Source organism: Oncorhynchus nerka, linkage group LG20 (genome assembly GCF_034236695.1).
Source record: "Oncorhynchus nerka isolate Pitt River linkage group LG20, Oner_Uvic_2.0, whole genome shotgun sequence".
Lineage (NCBI taxonomy): Eukaryota > Metazoa > Chordata > Actinopteri > Salmoniformes > Salmonidae > Oncorhynchus > Oncorhynchus nerka.
Window position 1 is genome coordinate 84,878,494 of NC_088415.1, and position 21,027 is coordinate 84,899,520.

General features: G+C 46.4%; 1 protein-coding gene across 1 annotated transcript; it reads right to left on the bottom strand.

The window, feature by feature from the left end:
• Nucleotides 1–956: 956 nt before the first annotated feature.
• Nucleotides 957–20,646, bottom strand: LOC115101597 (protein crumbs homolog 1-like). The gene is made up of 6 exons (XM_029621059.2): nucleotides 19,581–20,646; nucleotides 17,586–18,139; nucleotides 8,535–8,700; nucleotides 5,467–6,394; nucleotides 4,754–4,876; nucleotides 957–1,215 (listed from the first exon to the last, which is right to left on the bottom strand). The coding sequence occupies exons 1-6, from the start codon at nucleotides 20,644–20,646 to the stop codon at nucleotides 957–959; spliced, it is 3,096 nt and encodes a 1,031-aa protein (XP_029476919.2).
• Nucleotides 20,647–21,027: the final 381 nt, after the last annotated feature.

Sequence of the window (21,027 nt, forward strand, 5' to 3'; positions counted from 1 at the left end):
TCCTCTTTTTCCTGTTATCATCCAATAGGCTTTGATTAAATTTCCAATATCCTTGCCCACATGGAAATTCTGTAAGTGTAATGTTATAGGCCAATTATTTGATGGTCCGACTGCATTCTGTCCCCTATCAATTAAAAAATTGATTCTGTCCCCTATCAATTTACAAAAAAGTTTTAGTGCTAGCGAGAACGACATAAGAAAGTAGTCAAGACGACTAGCTTGATTGAGCCTCCGCCATGTATATGTCACTAAGTCAGGATATTTAAGGCTCCATATATCCACTAGTTCCAATATATCCATGATTTCGATATTTCCTTAAGTGAACGAGGGTAATAGTTTGTTGTGTGATTTCCTTAACGGTCCATTGCGGTATTTAAAACTGTATTATAATCTCCCACCATAATAATACAGTCTTGTATTGCTTGTAGGTTTGATAAAGTATTATATATAATTTCAAAGAAGTGTGGATTATCATTATTTGGACTGTATGGATTAATGAGCCATATCTGTTTATGGTCCAATAACATATGTAAATAGTTAAGGTAAGGTTTTTGGGAGGGTAAATGGATCCTAAACCTGTGCATAGGAAGTGGGAGCAACAGCTACCCAGAACATTCAATCAACACTTTGTAGCCCATGTTGGTTCCCGATGGCCCTTTGTTATCCATGTTGGCTCTCATGTGCTCCTAGTTGTCCATGTTGGCTCTCATGTGCTCCTAGTTGTCCATGTTGGCTCTCATGTGCTCCTAGTTGTCCATGTTGGCTCTCATGTGCTCCTAGTTGTCCATGTTGGCTCTCATGTGCTCCTAGTTGTCCATGTTGGCTCTCATGTGCTCCTAGTTGTCCATGTTGGCTCTCATGTGCTCCTAGTTGTCCATGTTGGCTCTCATGTGCTCCTAGTTGTCCATGTTGGCTCTCATGTGCTTCTAGTTGTCCATGTTGGCTCCAATGGATCGCTAGTCGTCATCTATTTGCAGTTGTCCCCAGTCGATCTCTGGGCCATCATCGAGGTGCAAGATAAGGTAGGACATGAGCTGGAACATGTATTGGAATTGCAACAAGGCCAGATACAAGTAGAAGTCGCTGACATCGATCTGGCACTGGTCACCTGAGAAGTTCATCTCACATATACAGTGGAAGTGGTTGACAAGGTTGTGGCAGTAGCCTCCGTATTCACAGGGGCCCGACGCACACTCATCAAAGTCTATCTCACACCTGTTACACACGGGGGATTTAATGAAATATACTTATATATTAGTTATATATTTAACAATAATTTCATATTTTAATAATATTAATTACATTATTATATACATATACATTGCGTTACAAAACCAACTAGCTAGCCAACTGAGTTTGGTATCAAATCAAATCCGACTTTATTAGTCACATGCTCTGAATATAACAGGTGTAGAGCTTACAGTGAAATGTTTCCTTACGAGCCCCTAACCAACAGCGCTGTTTAAAAAAAATATGGATAAGAATAAGAGATAAAAGTAACAAGCAATTAAAGAGCAGCAGTAAAAAAATACAATATTTACAGGAGGGTGCCACTACAGAGTCAATGTGCGGGGACACTAGTTAGTTGAGGTTGTATGTGGATGTAGGTAGAGTTATTAAAGTGACTATGCATAGATGACAACATAGTGGCAGTGGTGTAGAGGGGGGGGGGGCAATACATATAGTCTGGGTAGCCATTTGACTGGATGCTCAGGAGTCTTATGGCTTGGGGCTAGAAGCTGTTTAGAAGCCTCTTGAACCTAGACATGGCGCTCCGGTACCACTTACCGTGAGAGAACAGTCTATGACTAGGGTAGCTGGAGTCTTTGACAATTTTTAGGGCCTTCCTCTGACACCACCTGGTGTAGAGGTCCTGGATGGCAGGAACCTTGGCCCCAGTGATGTACTGGGCCGTTCGCATTACCCTCTGTAGTGCCTTGCGGTCGGAGGCCGAGCAGTTGCCATACCAGGCAGTGATGCAACCAGTCAGGATGCTCTCGATGGTGCAGCTGTAGAACCTATTGAGGATCTGAGGACCCATGCCAAATCTTTTCGGTCTCTTGAGGGAGACAGAAAAGGGGAAAATACGTTTTTTCATGCCCGCTTCACGACTGTCTTGGTGTGCTTGGACCATGTTAGTTTGTTGGTGATGTGGACACCAAGGAACTTGAATCTCTCAACCTGCTCCACTACAGCCCCCGTCGATGAGAATGGGGGCGTGTCTTGATCACGTTGAGGGAGAGTTTGTTGTTCTGGCACCAGACAGCCAGGTCTCTGACCTCCTCCCTACAGGCTGTCTCATTGTTGTCTGAGATCAGGCCTACCACTGTTGTGTCATCTGAGGGAGAGGTTGAAAATGTCAGTGAAGACACTTGCTAGTTGGTCAGCGCATGCTCGCAGTACATGTTCTGGTAATCTGTCTGGCCCTGTGGCCTTGTGAATGTTGACCTGTCTAAAGGTGTTACTCACATCGGCTGCGGAGAGCGTGATCACACAGTCTTCCAGTACAGCTGGTGCTCTCATGCATGTTTCAGTGTTATTTGCCTCAAAGCGAGCATAGAAGTAGTTTAGCTCGTCTGGTAGGCCCATGTCACTGTATGTACTGTGGGGACGACGTTATCGATGCACTTATTGATGAAGCCAATGACTGATGTGGTATCCTCCTCAATGCCATTGGAGGAATCCCAGAACATATTCCAGTCTGTGCAAGCAAAACAGTCATGTAGCTTAGCATCTGCTTCATCTGACCACGTTTATTTTTCTAGTAACTGGTGCTTCCTGCTTAATTTCTTTTTTGCTTGTTAGCAGGAATCAGGAGGATGGAATTATGGTGAGATTTGCCAAATGGAGGGCGAGCTTTGTATGCGTCTCTGTGTGTGAAGTATAAGTGGTCCAGAGTTCTTTTCACTCTGGTTGCACATTTAACACGCTGATAAAAATTAGGTAAAACTGATTTAAGTTTCCCTGCATTAAAATCCCTGGCTACTAGGAACGCCACCTCTGGGTGAGTGTTTTCTTGTTTGCTTATGGCGGAATACAGCTCATTCAATGCTGTCTTAGTGCCAGCCTCTGACTGAGGTGGTATGTAAACAGCTATGAAGAATACAGATGAGATCTCTCTCGGTAGGTAGTGTGGTCTACAGCTTATCATGATATACTCAACCTCAGGTGAGCAATAGCTCGAGACTTTCTTAGATATTGTGCACCAGCTGTTATTTACAAAAATACATAGTCCGCTGCCCCTTGTCTTACCAGACGCCGCTGTTCTATCCTGCCAGTACATCGTATAACCAGCCAGCTGTATGTTGATATTGTCGTTGTTCAGCCACGACTCCATGAAGCATAAGATGTTACAGTTTTTAATGTCCCGTTGGTAGTTTAATCTTCTCCGTAACCCGTCGATTTTATTGTTCAAAGATTGCACGTTTACTTGCAGAATTGAGGGATAGTGGGGTTTAATCGATCGCTTTCGAATTCTCAGCAGGCACCCCGTTTTCTGGCCTCTCTTTCTCCACCTCCTCTTCACACAGATCATGGGGGTTTGGGCCTGTTCACGAGGGAGCCGTATATCCTCCGCCTCGGGTTTGTCAGAGTCGTGAAAGAAGAAAATTGATTCTGCTAGTCTGTGGTGAGTAATCGCAGTCCTGATGTCTAGAAGTTATTTTCGGTCATAAGAGACGGTAGCGGCAACATTATGTACAGAATGAGTAGAAAACAAGTTAAAAATGAACAAAAAAACACAATCGGTTGGTGGCATGTAAAACCTCTGCCTTCTGCTCCGGCGCCATTTTTTTGTAGATTTATGAGAGACGTCGGAGTATACGGACTGTGTTGTATGCATTTGCCTCCAGGAGACAGCAACCTTACCTAGGTCCTGGGCCTCCTCCATCCTGACTCCTGGGTTGGCCAGCCCAAGCAGGATATTGAAATGTTAAATTCATGGTGACAAAATAAATACTTATAAAAAACAAAATTTAAAAAAAATGCATGCTCCAAAAAGATAACCCCAAAACAAACACTGGCAGCCCAAGAGGCTTCTGGACACTTCTCTCTTACTGTTTGCCGATAATTTTTAATTACGCACACCTATGCACTTATCAAGGCTAATGCTAATACTTAACCACGCCCCTATATAATAAAAATTGGTACAATCATTTTTCTTCTTCATTCATGTGGTATATTGAGTAGCAATTTTGTTTTATTTCCAGTTGCTTTATGACTCTAAAACCTCATTAAAATTAACATATTTGATCATTAATATTCTATCTAAATCTTCAAGGGAGAGGGAGTTGACAGGTAATGTTTTTTGTTTACCATGGTGATATCAATATATTTTGTTTAAATCTATCAAAAAGAGAGAACTTTCCGGACCCTGAGTTGTCTTGTTACACTACATGTAAACATGACATTAAGGAAGTTGACCCTGCTCATTCCTCATTAATTTAGGATGCTTGACAAATCTGATGGAGTTTACCAAACCTTGGGACACATCTTTAAGAAGTCACAATTTTAAGATACATATTCTTCGAAGTCACAAGGTTTATTCCATTAAACTACATGAGATCCGTTTTCAGATCCAAGTTTCTAACATTTTGAGTTTCCGAGGTTGAAATTGGAATCCTTTGCTTAGGACAAGGATTGTCCAGATTTTCAAGAATGCCTGAATTACATAGTAATTACACTTAGGTTTCATTGAGATTCATTGACACAAGTGTTTACTACAGATTTACTATTGTTTATATTCATGGCTTACCATTGCCCTATAAAACCGGGCAGACAGTCACAGGTGTAGTCTTGCTTAGAGCAGTTCCCCCCGTTGAAACAGCTGTAATTCCATCTGTCTCCAGGACACACGGACGTGGGCAGGTTGGGGTATCTAGAGTTCAGCGACACAAACATACAAGCATCAGTTACCTGACAGTTAGGAGTTTGATAGCTGGCGAAATGGCTCAAACAGAATTGTTAGTTGATTAAGTTGATGTGCCTAATCACCACAGATGTGAGCTAGTATTGGCTTGAGAGGATATCATTTAAAATTACTTGAAAGAACTTGAAATAACTTACGGTATCTTTTCAATGTACCATGGGACTTCTGGCACCTTTTCACTAAAAGAGAATGATTAATCAGGCATCCATTTGGGGCGGCAGGGTAGCCTAGTGGTTAGAGCGTGTGAAGGTTGTAAGTTCAAACCCCCGAGCTGACAAGGTACAAATCTGTCATTCTGCCCCTGAACAGGCAGTTAACCCACTGTTCCTAGGCTCTCATTGAAAATAAGAATTTGTTCTTAACTAACTTGCCTAGTTAAAGGTAAAATAAAATAAAATGTGTTCATATTACCCTTGACATATGACATACACAATTGAGTTATAGCATTGTTTTGTTTAGTTCTTGCAGATTTGTTTTTGGATTTTTTCTATGTTCTTTAAGATAAATGGGTTAAGGTATGGGAAGCATTTGAGACTTACTCGCAGAAGGGCCCGGTCATGTTCCTGGGGCAGTGGCAGGCATAGTTCAGGAGGCCTCTGAGACAGGTGGCCTCCGGGCCGCACTTGTTGTTCTCACACGTGTCCACGTCCTTCTCACACCTGGTCCCCCCATACCCCGGCTCACACGCACATAGATATCCCTCCCCCAACACACTGCAGTTGCCATGGACACAGGGATTGACGGCGCAGGTGTCCACGTCATTCTGGCATTGTGGCCCCATCCACTGAGGAGGGCACCTGCAGAGGGAGAGGTCAAAGAGTTCCTCACACACCCCCTGGTTTCGACAAGGGTTCGGCGTGCACACACTAGCCCCCCGGCAGCCATATAGGGGGGTGACGGCACTGGGGGTCCTCACAAACTGCCCCTCTTGGGGCCTGGGAATGTTCAGGTCAGTATCTCCATAGTAGGGCAGCGGGAGCCCCCCGATCTGGACAGGGCCCAGACATCCATCCAAATTCCCCCCAGCCTCTGGCCCCAGACCTCCCAGGAGGATGTCCACTCCCTCCCTGAGGAAGGCCAGGCTCCCAGAGGCGACCTTGGACACAACATGCTCCTCCTCTACTCCATCTCTTCCCCCATCCAGGACCATGATCCACCTGGAGGTCTGTAGATCTGGGGCTTCCATGGAGAGCTCCACCATGTGCCACTTGCCGTCGCTGACCAGGCCCCGGCTCTGGGCAGTGAGCTTGGGGGAGGCCTCGCCACCACCGGCCTGTAGTTCTAGCAAGAGGTGAGAGTCCTGGAGGGAGATGGTGATGAACTCAGAGCCTTTCTTGGTGTGTAGGAGGGTGGCGTTCGTTTGTCTGGTTCGCACACTTAGGAGGACGCTGCTGAGGTGGTGCCTGATCTTCCCGTTGCCTCTGTAGGACAGTATGCTGTCATTCCGGAGGGTCACGTTGGACACACCTGGGATGCAAAACAGAAGAGGCTTAAAACAACAAAATCTGTAACTGAAATATCCTCAGTGGCACAAGAAGCAACCAAAAATCAACGAGAGATGGGGCAAGTGCAATGTTCAACATTTTGGGCTAAAACCCCTTTCAAGTAACTGAGTCATTAACCGTTGCCCCCATCTCTCCCATTGATTTGTGGTTAGCCTTGGGTAAAGTTACTGAAGTTAAAGGTGGCTGTTTAAAGAAATCCACACCATGGATTACAGTCTCTCCTAGCCCATAGACTACTTTCAGGGTAAGGAACCATATAGAGACCTTATCTTTTAATTGCCTATTGAACAAACAGGAGCATTACTTGAAAATATTCTGGTGCCTTAACCTCTTGAATCATGTGGTGGTATGGTTAATCTGGGGGGATAAACTTGGCTCATTGGCTCATGGGAATTCTGTGTTGGGCTTCTCCTTCTGCCCTAAGTCTCTACTGTATTTACCTTTACTCTAGTTAAGCCCTCAGATAAGGAAACGCAGGGAGGATAATCAACAGTCCATTCAGTGGATACACACTGAATAGGCCGACATACTAGTCTGCTCTATATAGAATACGCCAAATACAGAGAAGAAATTGCTACATGTCTATGTTTCCCTGGCCTCTCTTCAAGAACCCCCAGCCAGTTCCACGTATCTATTTAAGTACAGCAAACTTAATTCAACTAATTAAGCAGATGATTCAACTTGTCAAGCAGAGTGGATTCAGCTAATGAAGGGCTTGATGATTAGTGAACTACCGGTAATTGAATCAGGTGCACTGATACTGGATTAGGTCAAATACACTACATGACCAAAAGTATGTGGACACGTGCTCGTCAAACATCTCATTCCAAAATCCTGGGCATTAATATGGAGTTGATCCTCCCTTTGCTGCTATAACAGCCTCCACTCTTCTGGGAAGGCTTTCTACTAGATGTTGGAACATTGCTGCGGGGACTTGCTTCCATTCAGCCACAACAGCATTACTGAGATCGGGAACTGATGTTGGGTGATTAGGCCTGCCTCGCAGTCAGCGTTCCAATTAATCCCAAAGGTTTTCGATGGGGTTGAGGTCAGGGCTTTGTGCAGGCCAGTCAAGTTCTTCCACACTGATCTCAACAAACCATTTCTGAATGGACCTCGCTTTGTGCACAGGGACATTTTCATGCTAAAACAGGAAAGGGCCTTCCCCAAACTGTTGCCACAAAGTCGGAAGCACAGAATCATTGTATGCTGTTGCGTTAAGATTTCCCTTCACTGGAGCTAAGGGGCCTAGCCAAACCATGAAAAACAGCCCCAGACCATTATTCCTCCTCCACCAAACTTTACAGTTGGCACTATGCATTGGGGCAGGTAGTGTCCTCCTGGCATCCTCCAAACCCAGATTCGTCCATCGGACTGCCAGATGGTGAAGTGTGATTCATCACTCCAGAGAACGAGAGTCCAATGGCTGTGAGATTTACAGCACTCCAGCCGACATTTAGGCTTGTGTGCGGCTGCTCGGCCATGGAAACCCATTTCATGAAGCTCCCGACGAACAGTTATTGTGCTGACGTTGCTTCCAGAGGCAGTTTGGAACTCTGTAGTGAGTGTTGCAACCGAAGACAGACGATATTTCCTTCAACACCCGGCGATCCCGTTTGTGTGGCCTAGCTTGTGTGGCCTACCAATTTGTGGCTGAGCTGTTGTTGCTGCTAGATGTTTCCACTTCACAATAACAGCACTTACAGTTGACCGGAGCAGCCAAAGGCAGGGCAGAGATTTGACGAACTGACTTGTTGGAAAGGTGGAATCCTATGACAGTGCCACATTGAAAATCACTGAGCTCTTCAGTAAAGTCCATTCTACTGCCAATGTTTGTTTATGGAGATTGCATGGCTGTGTGCTCGATTTTATACATCTGTCAGCAACGAGTGTGGCTGAAACAGCCAAATCCACTCATTTAAAGGGGTGTCCACATACTTTTATAAATATAGTGTAACTGGACCTTGCAGGCGGTATTAAAGGTATTAAGGCGGTTTGGGAAACATTGATATGAGTAATAGTGAAATTTGACATTTGATTCCTGCAGAATGGATTACATTGCTTGATCTCTTCAGAAAGGGGTTCCCGAACTAGGAACTCACACTCAAAGCCCTGTGAGAGGGTCTGGCAGGCTGCGGTCGAGGGGCACGGAGACAGCTCACACCACTTGACCACCTCACAGCGCCGCCCTGCAATGTTGGGTGGGCAATTGCAGATAAAGTCGTCCCACATGGAGTAGCACACTCCGCCGTTCAGACATGGGATGTTCTGGAGGAGACAAATAATAACTCTGTCAAGCAGTTGACTTTGTCATGGAAAATGTCATGGGGCAACTGTGTTGTCATGGGGAGGTTGTGCAGAGTCATTGGGCAACTACAGTTGAAGTCGGAAGTTTGCATACATTTAAACTCATTTTTTCACAATTCCTGACATTTAATCCTAGTAAAAATTCCCTGTCTTAGGTCAGTTAGGATCACCACTTTATTTTAAGAATGTGAAATGTCAGAATAATAGTAGAGAGAATAACTCATTTCAGCTTTTTTTTTTTATCACATTCCCAGTGGGTATGAAGTTTACATACACTTAATTAGTATTTGGTAGCATTGCCTTTAAATTGTTTAACTTGGGTCAAACGTTGCAGGTAGCCTTCCACAAGCTTCCCACAATAAGTTGGGTGAATTTTGGCCCATTCCTCCTGACAGAGCTGGTGTAACGGAGTCAAGTTTGTAGGCCTCCTTGCTCGCACACTCTTTTTCAGTTCTGCCCACAAATGTTCTATAGGATTGAGGTCAGGGCTTTGTGATGGCCACTCCAATACCTTGACTTTGTTGTCCTTAAGCCATTTTGCCACAACTTTGGATGTATGATTGGGTCACTGTCTATTTGGAAGACCCATTTGCGACCAAGCTTTAACTGATGTCTTGAGATGTTGCTTCAATATATCCACATCATTTTCCTACCCCATGATGCCATCTATTTTGTGAACTGCACCAGTCCCTCCTGCAGCAAAGCACTCCCAAAGCACCCCCACAACACCCCCACCCCGTGTTTCATAGTTGGGATCGTGTTCTTCGGCTTGCAAGCCTCCCCTTTTACCTCCAAACATAACGATGGTCATTACAGCCAAGCAGCTCTATTTTTGTTTCACCAGACCACATTTCTCCAAAAAGTACAATCTTTGTCCCCATGTGCAGTTGCAAATCATAGTCTGGCTTTTTTATGGTGGTTTTGGAGCAGTGGCTTCTTCCTTGCTGAGCGGCCTTTCAGGTTATGTCGATATAGGACTTGTTTTACTGTGGATATAGATACTTTTGTACATGTTTCCTCCAGCACCTTCACAAGATAGCCTGCAAAGTAATGTCATACTTTCCAGGTCCATACCCAAACAGTTCGAACTACTAATTCTGAAAATTACTCTCCAGAAATAAGTCTCTCACTGTTGCCGCCTGCTACCGACCCCCCTCAGCTCCCAGCTGTGCCCTGGACACCATTTGTGAATTGATTGCCCCCCATCTAGCTTCAGAGTTTGTTCTGTTAGGTGACCTAAACTGGGATATGCTTAACACCCCGGCAGTCCTACAATCTAAGCTAGATGCCCTCAATCTCACACAAATCATCAAGGAACCCACCAGGTACAACCCTAACTCTGTAAGCAAGGGCACCCTCATAGACGTCATCCTGACCAACTGGCCCTCCAAATACACCTCCGCTGTCTTCAACCAGGATCTCAGCGACCACTGCCTCATTGCCTGTATCCGCTACGGTGCCGCAGTCAAACGACCACCCCTCATCACTGTCAAACGCTCCCTAAAACACTTCTGTGAGCAGGCCTTTCTAATCGACCTGGCCCGGGTATCCTGGAAGGACATTGACCTCATCCCGTCAGTTGAGGATGCCTGGTCATTCTTTAAGAGTAACTTCCTCACCATTTTAGATAAGCATGCTCCGTTCAAAAAATGCAGAACTAAGAACAGATACAGCCCTCAGTTCACTCCAGACCTGACTGCCCTCGACCAGCACAAAAACATCCTGTGGCGGACTGCAATAGCATCGAACAGTCCCCGCGATATGCAACTGTTCAGGGAAGTCAGGAACCAATACACGCAGTCAGTCAGGAAAGCTAAGGCCAGCTTCTTCAGGCAGAAGTTTGCATCCTGTAGCTCCAACTCCAAAAAGTTCTGGGACACTGTGAAGTCCATGGAGAACAAGAGCACCTCCTCCCAGCTGCCCACTGCACTGAGGCTAGGGAACACGGTCACCACCGACAAATCCATGATTATCGAAAACTTCAACAAGCATTTTGTCGCAACCCCTATTTACCAGCCTGTTCAACCTCTCTTTCATATCGTCTGAGATCCCCAAGGATTGGAAAGCTGCCGCAGTCATCCCCCTCTTCAAAGGGGGAGACACACTGGACCCAAACTGTTACAGACCTATATCCATTCTGCCCTGCCTATCTAAGGTCTTCGAAAGCCAAGTCAACAAACAGGTCACTGACCATCTCGAATCCCACCGTACCTTCTCCGCTATGCAATCTGGTTTCCGAGCCGGTCACGGGTGCACCTCAGCCACACTCAAGGTACTAAACGACATCATAACCGCCATCGATAAAAGACAGTACTGTGCAGCCGTCTTCATCGACCTTGCCAAGGCTTTCGACTCTGTCAATCACCATATTCTTATCGGCAGACTCAGTAGCCTCGGTTTTTCGGATGACTGCCTTGCCTGGTTCACCAATTACTTTGCAGACAGAGTTCAGTGTGTCAAATCGGAGGGCATGTTGTCCGGTCCTCTGGCAGTCTCTATGGGGGTGCCACAGGGTTCAATTCTCGGGCCGACTCTTTTCTCTGTGTATATCAATGATGTTGCTCTTGCTGCGGGCGATTCCCTGATCCACCTCTACGCAGACGACACCATTCTATACACTTTCGGCCCGTCATTGGACACTGTGCTATCTAACCTCCAATCGAGCTTCAATGCCATACAACACTCCTTCCGTGGCCTCCAACTGCTCTTAAACGCTAGTAAAATCAAATGCATGCTTTTCAACCGATCGCTGCCTGCACCCGCATGCCCGACTAGCATCACCACACTGGATGGCTCCGACCTTGAATATGTGGACACCTATAAGTACCTAGGTGTCTGGCTAGACTGCAAACTCTCCTTCCAGACTCATATCAAACATCTCCAATCGAAAATCAAATCAAGAGTCGGCTTTCTATTCCACAACAAAGCCTCCTTCACTCACGCTGCCAAGCTTACCCTAGTAAAACTGACTATCCTACCGATCCTTGACTTCGGCGATGTCATCTACAAAATTGCTTCCAACACTCTTCTCAGCAAACTGGATGCAGTTTATCACAGTGCCATCCGTTTTGTCACTAAAGCACCTTATACTACCCACCACTGCGACTTGTATGCTCTAGTCGGCTGGCCCTCGCTACATATTCGTCGCCAGACCCACTGGCTCCAGGTCATCTACAAGGCCATGCTAGGCAAAGCTCCGCCTTATCTCAGCTCACTGGTCACGATGGCAACACCCATCTGTAGCACGTGCTCCAGCAGGTGTACCTCATTCGGCCGCCTTTCGTTCCAGTACTCTGCTGCCTGTGACTGGAACGAATTGCAAAAATCGCTGAAGTTGGAGACTTTTATCTCCCTCACCAACTTCAAACATCAGCTATCTGAGCAGCTAACCGATCGCTGCAGCTGTACATAATCTATTGGTAAATAGCCCACCCATTTTCACCTACCTCATCCCCACAGTTTTTATTTATTTACTTTTCTGCTCTTTTGCACACCAATATCTCTACCTGTACATGATCATCTGATCATTTATCACTCCAGTGTTAATCTGCAATATTGTAATTATTCGCCTACCTCCTCATGCCTTTTGCACACATTGTATATAGACTCCCCTCTTTTTTTCTACTGTGTTATTGACTTGTTAATTGTTTACTCCATGTGTAACTCTGTGGTGTCTGTTCACACTGCTATGCTTTATCTTGGCCAGGTCGCAGTTGCAAATGAGAACTTGTTCTCAACTAGCCTACCTGGTTAAATAAAGGTGAAATAAAATAACAAATAAAAATGGCCACTCCAATACCTTGACTTTGTTGTCCTTTAGCCATTTTGCCACAACGTTGGAAGGATGCTTGGGGTCATTGTCCACTTGGAAGACCTATTTGCGACCAAGCTTTAACTTCCTGACTGATGTCTTGAGATGTTGCTTCAATATATCTACATAATTTTCCTACCTCATGATGCCATCTATTTTGTGAAGTGCACCAGTCCCTCCTGCAGCAAAACAACCCCCACAACATGATGCTGCCAACCCCGTGCTTCACAGCTGCTAAATGACTTAAATGTAAATGTAAATGTATGGTGTTCTTTGGCTTGCAAGCCTCCCCCTTTTTCCTCCAAACATAACGTTGGTCATTATGGCCAAACAGTTCTTTTTTTGTTTCATCAGAGCAGAGGACATTTCTCCAAAAAGTATGGTCTTTGTCCCCTTGTGCAGTTGCAAATCGTAGTCAGGCTTTATTATGGCGATTTTGCAGCAGTGGCTTCTTCCTTGCTGAGCGGCCTTTCAGGTTTTACTGTGGATATAGATACTTTTGTACCTGTTTTCTCCAGGATCTTCACAAGGTCCTTTGCTGTTGTTCTGGGATTGATTTGCACAAAGCCTCCTTCACTCACGCTGCCAAGCTTACCCTAGTAAAACTGACTATCCTACCAATCCTCGACTTCGGCGATGTCATCTACAAAATGGCTTCCAACACTCTACTCAGCAAACTGGATGCAGTCTATCACAGTGCCATCCGTTTTGTCACTAAAGCACCTTATACCACCCACCACTGCGACTTGTATGCTCTAGTCGGCTGGCCCTCGCTACATATTCGTCGCCAGACCCACTGGCTCCAGGTCATCTACAAGTCCATGCTAGGTAAAGCTCCGCCTTATCTCAGTTCACTGGTCACGATGGCAACACCCATCCGTAGCACGCGCTCCAGCAGGTGTATCTCACTGATCGTCCCTAAAGCCAACACCTCATTTGGCCGCCTTTCGTTCCAGTACTCTGCTGCCTGTGACTGGAACGAACTGCAAAAATCGCTGAAGTTGGAGACTTTTATCTCCCTCACCAACTTCAAACATCAGCTATCTGAGCAGCTAACCGATCGCTGCAGCTGTACATAGTCTATTGGTAAATAGCCCACCCATTTTCACCTACCTCATCCCCATACTGTTTTTATTTATTCACTTTTCTGCTCTTTTGCACACCAATATCTCTACCTGTACATGACCATCTGATCATTTATCACTCCAGTGTTAATCTGCAAAATTGTAATTATTCGCCTACCTCCTCATGCCTTTTGCACACATTGTATATAGACTCCCCTTTTTTTCTCTACTGTGTTATTAACTTGTTAATTGTTTACTCCATGTGTAACTCTGTGTTGTCTGTTCACACTGCTATGCTTTATCTTGGCCAGGTCGCAGTTGCAAATGAGAACCTGTTCTCAACTAGCCTACCTGGTTAAATAAAGGTGAAATTTAAAAATTTAAAAAAATACTTGCGTACTATTGTTTGTACAGATGAACGTGGTATCTTCAGGTGTTTGGAAATTGCTCCCAAGGATGAAGGATCCAAGGATGAACCAGACTAGTGGAAGTCTGCATTTTTTTTCTGAGGTTTTGGCTGATTTCTTTTGATTTCCCCATGATGTCAAGCGAAGAGGCACTGAATTTGAAGTTAGGCCTTGAAATGCATCCACAGATACACCTGCAATTGACAAAAAGCGTCTAAAGCCATGACATAATTTTCTGGAATTCTCCAAGCTGTTTAAAGGCACAGTCAACGTAGTGTATGTAAACTTCTGACCCACTGGAATTGTGACACCTTGAATTATAAGTTAAATAATCTGTCTGTAAACAATTGTTGGAAAAATGACTTGTGTCATACACAAAGTAGATGTCCTAACTGTAACGGTCGTCATTGGTGGAAGAAGGAGAGGACCAAAGTGCAGCGCGGTACGTGTTCATGATCTTTTAAAATGGAACAAACGAAACAGTCCTGTCTGGTACAGAGACAGAGACAGACAACAACTACCCACAACTCAAGGGCGAAAACAGGCTGCCTAAGTATGGTTCTCAATCAGAGACAACGATTGACAGCTGCCTCTGATTGGGAACCATACCAGGCCAAACACCTAGAAATACAAACATAGAACAAAACATAGAATGCCCACCCCAACTCACGCCCTGACCAACCTAAAATAGAGACATGAAAAAAAAGAACTAAGGTCAGGATGTGACACTAACCCACTTGCCAAAATTATTAACAAGAAATTTGTGGAGTGGTTGAAAAACGATTTTTAATGACTCCAACCTAAGTGTATGTAAACTTCTGACTTCAACTGTATGTTGTCAAAGAGAATGTACTTGCAGAGCTCCAGAAACTGATTCTCAAATAGAACCCCCCCATCACACTTGTAGGCAATGTCATGGCGATGTTAACTAGCTTCGATCATGCGCGGAAATGAGAGAAAATGAACAACTCTGTAAAGGTTAAGGACCAAGCAGGCAATGAGACAACAAAGTAGGGTGCAAACACTGTAGTGGGGTTTTTATTTCCCCAAACTTTAAGTTGTTAACAATGTAAGAGGATTCAAGCCATAAAGTTGCATAAAATATTATAAGGTCTGTAAATTAATAAAAGTAAACTTTTCTAAAGCCTCAACATAAAGTATAACTGACGTCTACATAGCAGAGGAGGAGCAACTGTAACGATCGTTGTTGGAATGAGACAGGCGGGAGTGAAGGGCGATTCCGGCAGAGCCGGAGTGAAGGGCGACTCCGGCAGCTCAGGACAGACGGGCGGCTCTGGCAGCTCAGGACAGACGGGCGGCTCTGGCAGCTCAGGACAGACGGGCGGCTCTGGCAGCTCAGGACAGACGGGCGGCTCTGGCAGCTCAGGACAGACGGGCGGCTCTGGCAGCTCAGGACAGACGGGCGGCTCTGGCAGCTCAGGACAGACGGGCGGCTCTGGCAGCTCAGGACAGACGGGCGGCTCTGGCAGCTCAGGACAGACGGGCGGCTCTGGCAGCTCAGGACAGATGGGCGGCTCTGGCAGCTCAGGACAGACGGGCGGCTCTGGCCGCTCAGGACAGACGGACAAACCTGGAGGGAGGAGACGGAGAGACAGCCTGGTACGTGGGGCTGCCACAGGACCCACCAGACTGAGGAGACCTACAGGAGGCCTGCTGCTTGGAGGAGGCACCGGATGGACCGGGCTGTGGGGGAGCACTGGAGCCCTGGTGCGCAGCCTTGGCACCACTCCTCCCGGCTGGATCACCATTTCAGCCCGGGACCATCCAGAGTGCAGGCACAGGTTAAACCAGGCTGTGGGTGAGCACTGGAGATCCTCTGCATACCACTCGCACCTCTCCCTTAGGCTCAAGACCCACATTCGCCCGGGACGGGCGGAGCGCAGGCATAGGACGCACTGCACCCTCCCAGCGCCCCGGAGACACAGCACGCAGCGCCGGCACTGGATACCCTGGCTGGATGCCCACTCTCGCTTGGCACTTGCGGGGGGCTGGCCTATAGCCCACCAGGCTATGAGGACCGCATAACACGGTGCCTGACCAGTACTGCGCTTCTTCCGGTAAGCATGAGGAGTGGGCTCAGGTCTCCAACCTGACTCTGCCACACTCCCCGTGTCCCCCCCCCCCCCCCCAAATGTTTTTTGGGGCTGCCTCTCGTGCCTGTCGCGCTGCTGTGCTGCCTCCTCATATCGCTCAGCTTTCGCTGCCTCCAGCTCTGCCTTGGGGCGGCGATATTCCCCAGCCTGTGCCCAGGGCCCTTTTCCGTCCAAAATCTCCTCCCATGTACATGAGTCCAGAGATCGCTGCTGCCCGATATCACGCTGCTTGTTCCTTGGTTGGTAGATGATTCTGTAACGTAATTCGTCCTCCTCTGACGAGGAGTTTTCAAGATCGGACCAATGCGCAGCGTGGTATGTGTCCATGTTAATATTTAATAAATCAACTGAACACTGAATAACAAAACAACAAAGTGAAAGAACGAAACGACAACGAAACAGTCCTGTCTGGTGAAGACACAAAACAGAAAACAATCACCCACAAAACACATGTGGGAAAAGGATACATAAGTATGATTCTCAATCAGAGACAACGAATGACACCTGCCTCTGATTGAGAACCATACCAGGCCAAACACATAAACATAACATAGAAAAAGAACATAGACTACCCACCCCAACTCACGCCCTGACCCAACTAAAACAAAGACATAACAAAGGAACTAAGGTCAGAACGTGACAGCAACTCATATCAAGGGTTAACTAAAGCCAAAAGCATGGCACTCCGAAGGGAATGGCCAGTTCCAAATATACAAGGCAGGTAGGCTGTAAAGATACTCATATGTGCATAGTACATTTTACCATAATATTTAGAGTTAGGCAAATCCATTTCGCCTACATGCTGGACAGAGGTGATATCATCCAAAACCCCTCCAGATTAAGGGTAATAGAATGTGCCAAGAACACCTAGCCACCAGAAAAGAGCTGCACAAAACCAAAATGGTAAAACTGGGTCATTATTTGAACAAGGCTAAATGTTTGTTGCAAATGAATGTTAAAGTGCACAGGATAGGGACATTTAGCAGTGCGGCTTTCACTCCTTCATTGACTTCCCAAACCCCAAATCCCAGTATGGTCTGTTTGGTCTGCTTCGCGGCCATCCCAGGAAGGATTGGCTGCTAGGAACTTTGGGTTTATAAACTCAGTGGTTTTGTTATGAGGCAACTGTGGTGTTGTCATGAGGCAACTGTGGTGTTGTCATGGGGCAACTGGGGTTTTGTCATGGGGCAACTGTGGTGGTGTCATGGTGCAACTGTGGTTTGTCATGGGGCAACTGTGTTCAGTCATGGGGCAACTGTGGTTTATCAGTATAGTATGTAGTATATACTGTGGTTTGTCATGGGGCAACTGTGGTTTGTCAGTTTAGTATGTAGTATATACTGTGGTTTGTCAGTATAGTATGTAGTATATACTGTGGTTTGTCATGGGACAAATGTGGTTTGTCAGTATAGTATGTAGTATATAGTATAGTGTATGTCCAGCTACTCACACTGCAGACGTTGTCACTCATACATCCCTGTGTGACGTTGACCAGCTCCTCCACACCGTATGAGGTCACCGGAGTTCCTATGGGAAAGAACTGCAGCCGTTTATTGTTGATTCTCAGGTCCTGGACACAGCCTTTCAGGTAACCCCCGAAGGAGGCCGAGGCTCTCTGGTCAGACAAGCCCCCAACGTAGACCAGGTCCCCTGGCTGCGCCACCACGGGCCGGATGGGAATGGTTCCATGGCTCTGGGCCGACTGGAACAGGGTCACAGATTCACCCTCCAGCTGCACCGTCACCAAGTGAAAGTGGCCGTCACTGACCACTTTGCTTCCCGCCAGGCTCTCAAAATTGTTCACCTGAACTTTGACCCGGCCGTCATCCAGCCACAGGCGGAGGTACTGGCTGGTGCTGTTAGCCAGGACCAGGAGAAGGCCACTGGGGCGCCGGGTACGCACAAACATGGATATGGTGATGGTGCCAGAACCCAGGGGATCGTCCAAGGAGAAGACGGCATAGCTTGCTACGTCCTCGTACCCGAACTTGGCGGTGATGTACTCTGCGTTGATACAGAGAGAGAGAGTTTTAGAAAAATAAATAAAGTTGCAAACTATGTCCTCCCAATTATTTAATGCATAGATGAAGAACTAACAGAGAGAGATGGTGTCAAAACACAAAGACAATAGCATGGTTTCCACGACACTCTTAGAAAAAAGGGTTCCAAAACGGTTCTTCAGCTGTCCCATTAGGAGAACACTTTTTGGATCCAGATAGGACCCTTTTAGGCTCCACGTGGAACCCTTTTGGATACCATGTAGAACCCTCTGTGGAAAGGGTCCTACATGGAACCCAAAATGGTTCTACCTGGAACAAAAAAAAGTTCATCAAAGGGTTTTCCTATGGGGAACCCTTTTCCGGTTCTAGAACGCAAGTTTTTCTAAGAGTGTACCAATCTCCAGTCGGCCCACTGTGTGTTAGTGCCTTCTCTTTTTCCAAAACTATTCTATTGTTTGTTTACTAGTCTGGGAACCAGGATTGGTGTAAATTCCATTGAAACTCAGTCAAGTCATGAAGTGAATTGAAATTCTATTCCTGACATGAAAAGTTGAATTAAACTCATAAAAATTAAATGGAATTGCCCCCAATTTTGACTTGGTACCAGACTGAGATGTTTATGCCACTCATTCAAGCAGCAGGGATGGAATATTGTCAGGTGTGAGCTGGGGCAATCCGGCCCCTGAGGACTAGGGAAATCCGGCCCCTGAGGACTAGATTTGCCCATCCCTGAGGACTGGGGCAATCCGGCCCCTGAGGACTAGAGTTGCCCATCCCTGATTCAAGGTGAAGAGGACCAGTATTCAGAACTCGGACCAGTTATTTCCACCTCTCACGATAAAGCGTTGTGGCGGGAGTCCTTGGGAACCCCTGTTTTCTGGAAAGTAAAGCTCTCCCAGTCGGCTCCTTAAACGTTTCCTTAATCCTAAGGCCAGGTGTTATTTGATTTGCTTCTCTCTGCCTCTGTGTGTTTGAGTTTATGTGTGTACGTTCATGTGTGCCTGTGTGTGTGTGTACCTGTGCGTGTACCTGTGTGTGCGCATACATGTGTGTTTATGAGTGTGTGTGTGTGTGTGTGTTTGTGTGTGTGTGTGTACTGTATATGCTATTTTTACTAGTTCTCTAAGCTCCTTTGCAGTCTACCACAGGCTACTTTATCCACCTGTTCTGTGCCACATTACGAATCCAGCCATTCAGATTTTGGAGTGATCCTGAGGCTGAACTGTTGACCTGTAAATCAGGCAAAAATGACAATTTCCATTGTTCTTGGCTACATTATCCAAGCTTTAGGAGAAGCACAACCATTGCTCTAATAGAATATGTGGTATTATTGCATTGAAATGACATTCTGAAGCTGTGGCTCTCATATTGTACAGTGTTTCTGCTTTACTTTGGTTTTACTGCTACATCTTCAGTGTTTTCAGACAACACTCTCCAGGCCTTACCCTCAGCACAGTCAGTAGTCCCCTTGTATGGTCTGTAGCACTCGCACACATAGCTCCTCCAGCCCTGGTTTATGCAATGCCCCCGGTTCTGACACGGGTTGTCGTCACACTTGTCCTTGTCGCTGCACCCCGCTGTGACGTTGATCTGAGCCGGTGAGTTGGCGGGGGCAGGCACCACCAGCCGCGACTCCACAAACACGTCCCGAAAGCAGCCCAGGAAGTGGGCAGGCGGGACAAGTGGGACAGAAGGGTCAGCAGCCTCAGGCATCCTCTTTCCTGCTACCACACCGGAGTCCCAGCCCAGTCCCACACCTCCTAGGAAGAGGCTGTGACGGACTGAGCCGGACTCGGAGAGGCCGGAGCCTTGCTCCAGTAGGGGGGTCTCGGTGGTTGGGAACTCCTTGGTGCAGCCCACCTCATCACAGGAGGACTGACGCAATCTGATCCCGCTTCCCTCCGCCTCACTGCCCAGCCAGGCCTCCACTGTGTGCCACTGGCCATCCGACACGCTCGGCGGTAGCTCCAGAACCACTGCCCTTCTTGACTCTTGACCTCTTAGCATGCTGAGGCGTAAGTGGCTGTCGACCAGCTCGATGGTGAGCAGCAAGTCTTCGACCCGGCGCTGGAGGAGGGTGCCGGCGTGCCGGTCCGTCCTGAAGCTTAGGGTGATGTTCAGAGGTACTTCAGGGTCCGACAGCTGGGTCTCCACGTACATGTAGCCGCTGGTCTCGAAGGAGAAGATGGTGGACGTCTGACACTTGGAGCCGGTGAAGCCCGCACGGCAGGTGCAGGTGTAGGTGTGGCGGTCGTTCAGGAAGAGGGGAGAGCAGATGCTGCCATTCTTGCAGCGGTTGCCGTCGCAGCCCAGGAGGGCGACTGTGCAGTTCTCACCTCCGTACAGATGGCCATCTTGGCTCTGTTGAGAGCAGAGGCACCTGTAGCCTCCATGATGGCTCTCGCAGACACCACCATTCTGACACGGTAGCAGTTCACATGTGTTAGTGTCCTCCTCACAGGTGGCACCTGTGTAGATATGTAAACAATCAGATATCTTTGCTTCCTGCATTAAAATCAGTTGGCAATTCTTTTTTTTATCTATGTGGAATTAACATGTTATTGATATGAATCCGTTTTTCTTTTTCCTTCATGTGAATTTACCAAGAGATTGAAAACATTCATTCAAAAGTTTGCCACATGTCATGCCATTGATTACTAGTTTTTTAATTTTTTTATCTTTATTTTCCTTTCGATATATCCATATTTACCTAGTTAAATGCACATCTATATATAGGGAAGTATAACACTAATTTTGCAGATTGGTTGATATGTTCACTTGTACTACTTTTTTCCTGTATCAACCAATAAAATAATAACTTTAATTATAGAAATAGATATTTGGAGTTTATTTTGTGACGTTTAGTTTGAACACTATAGAAAGCAAGTCATA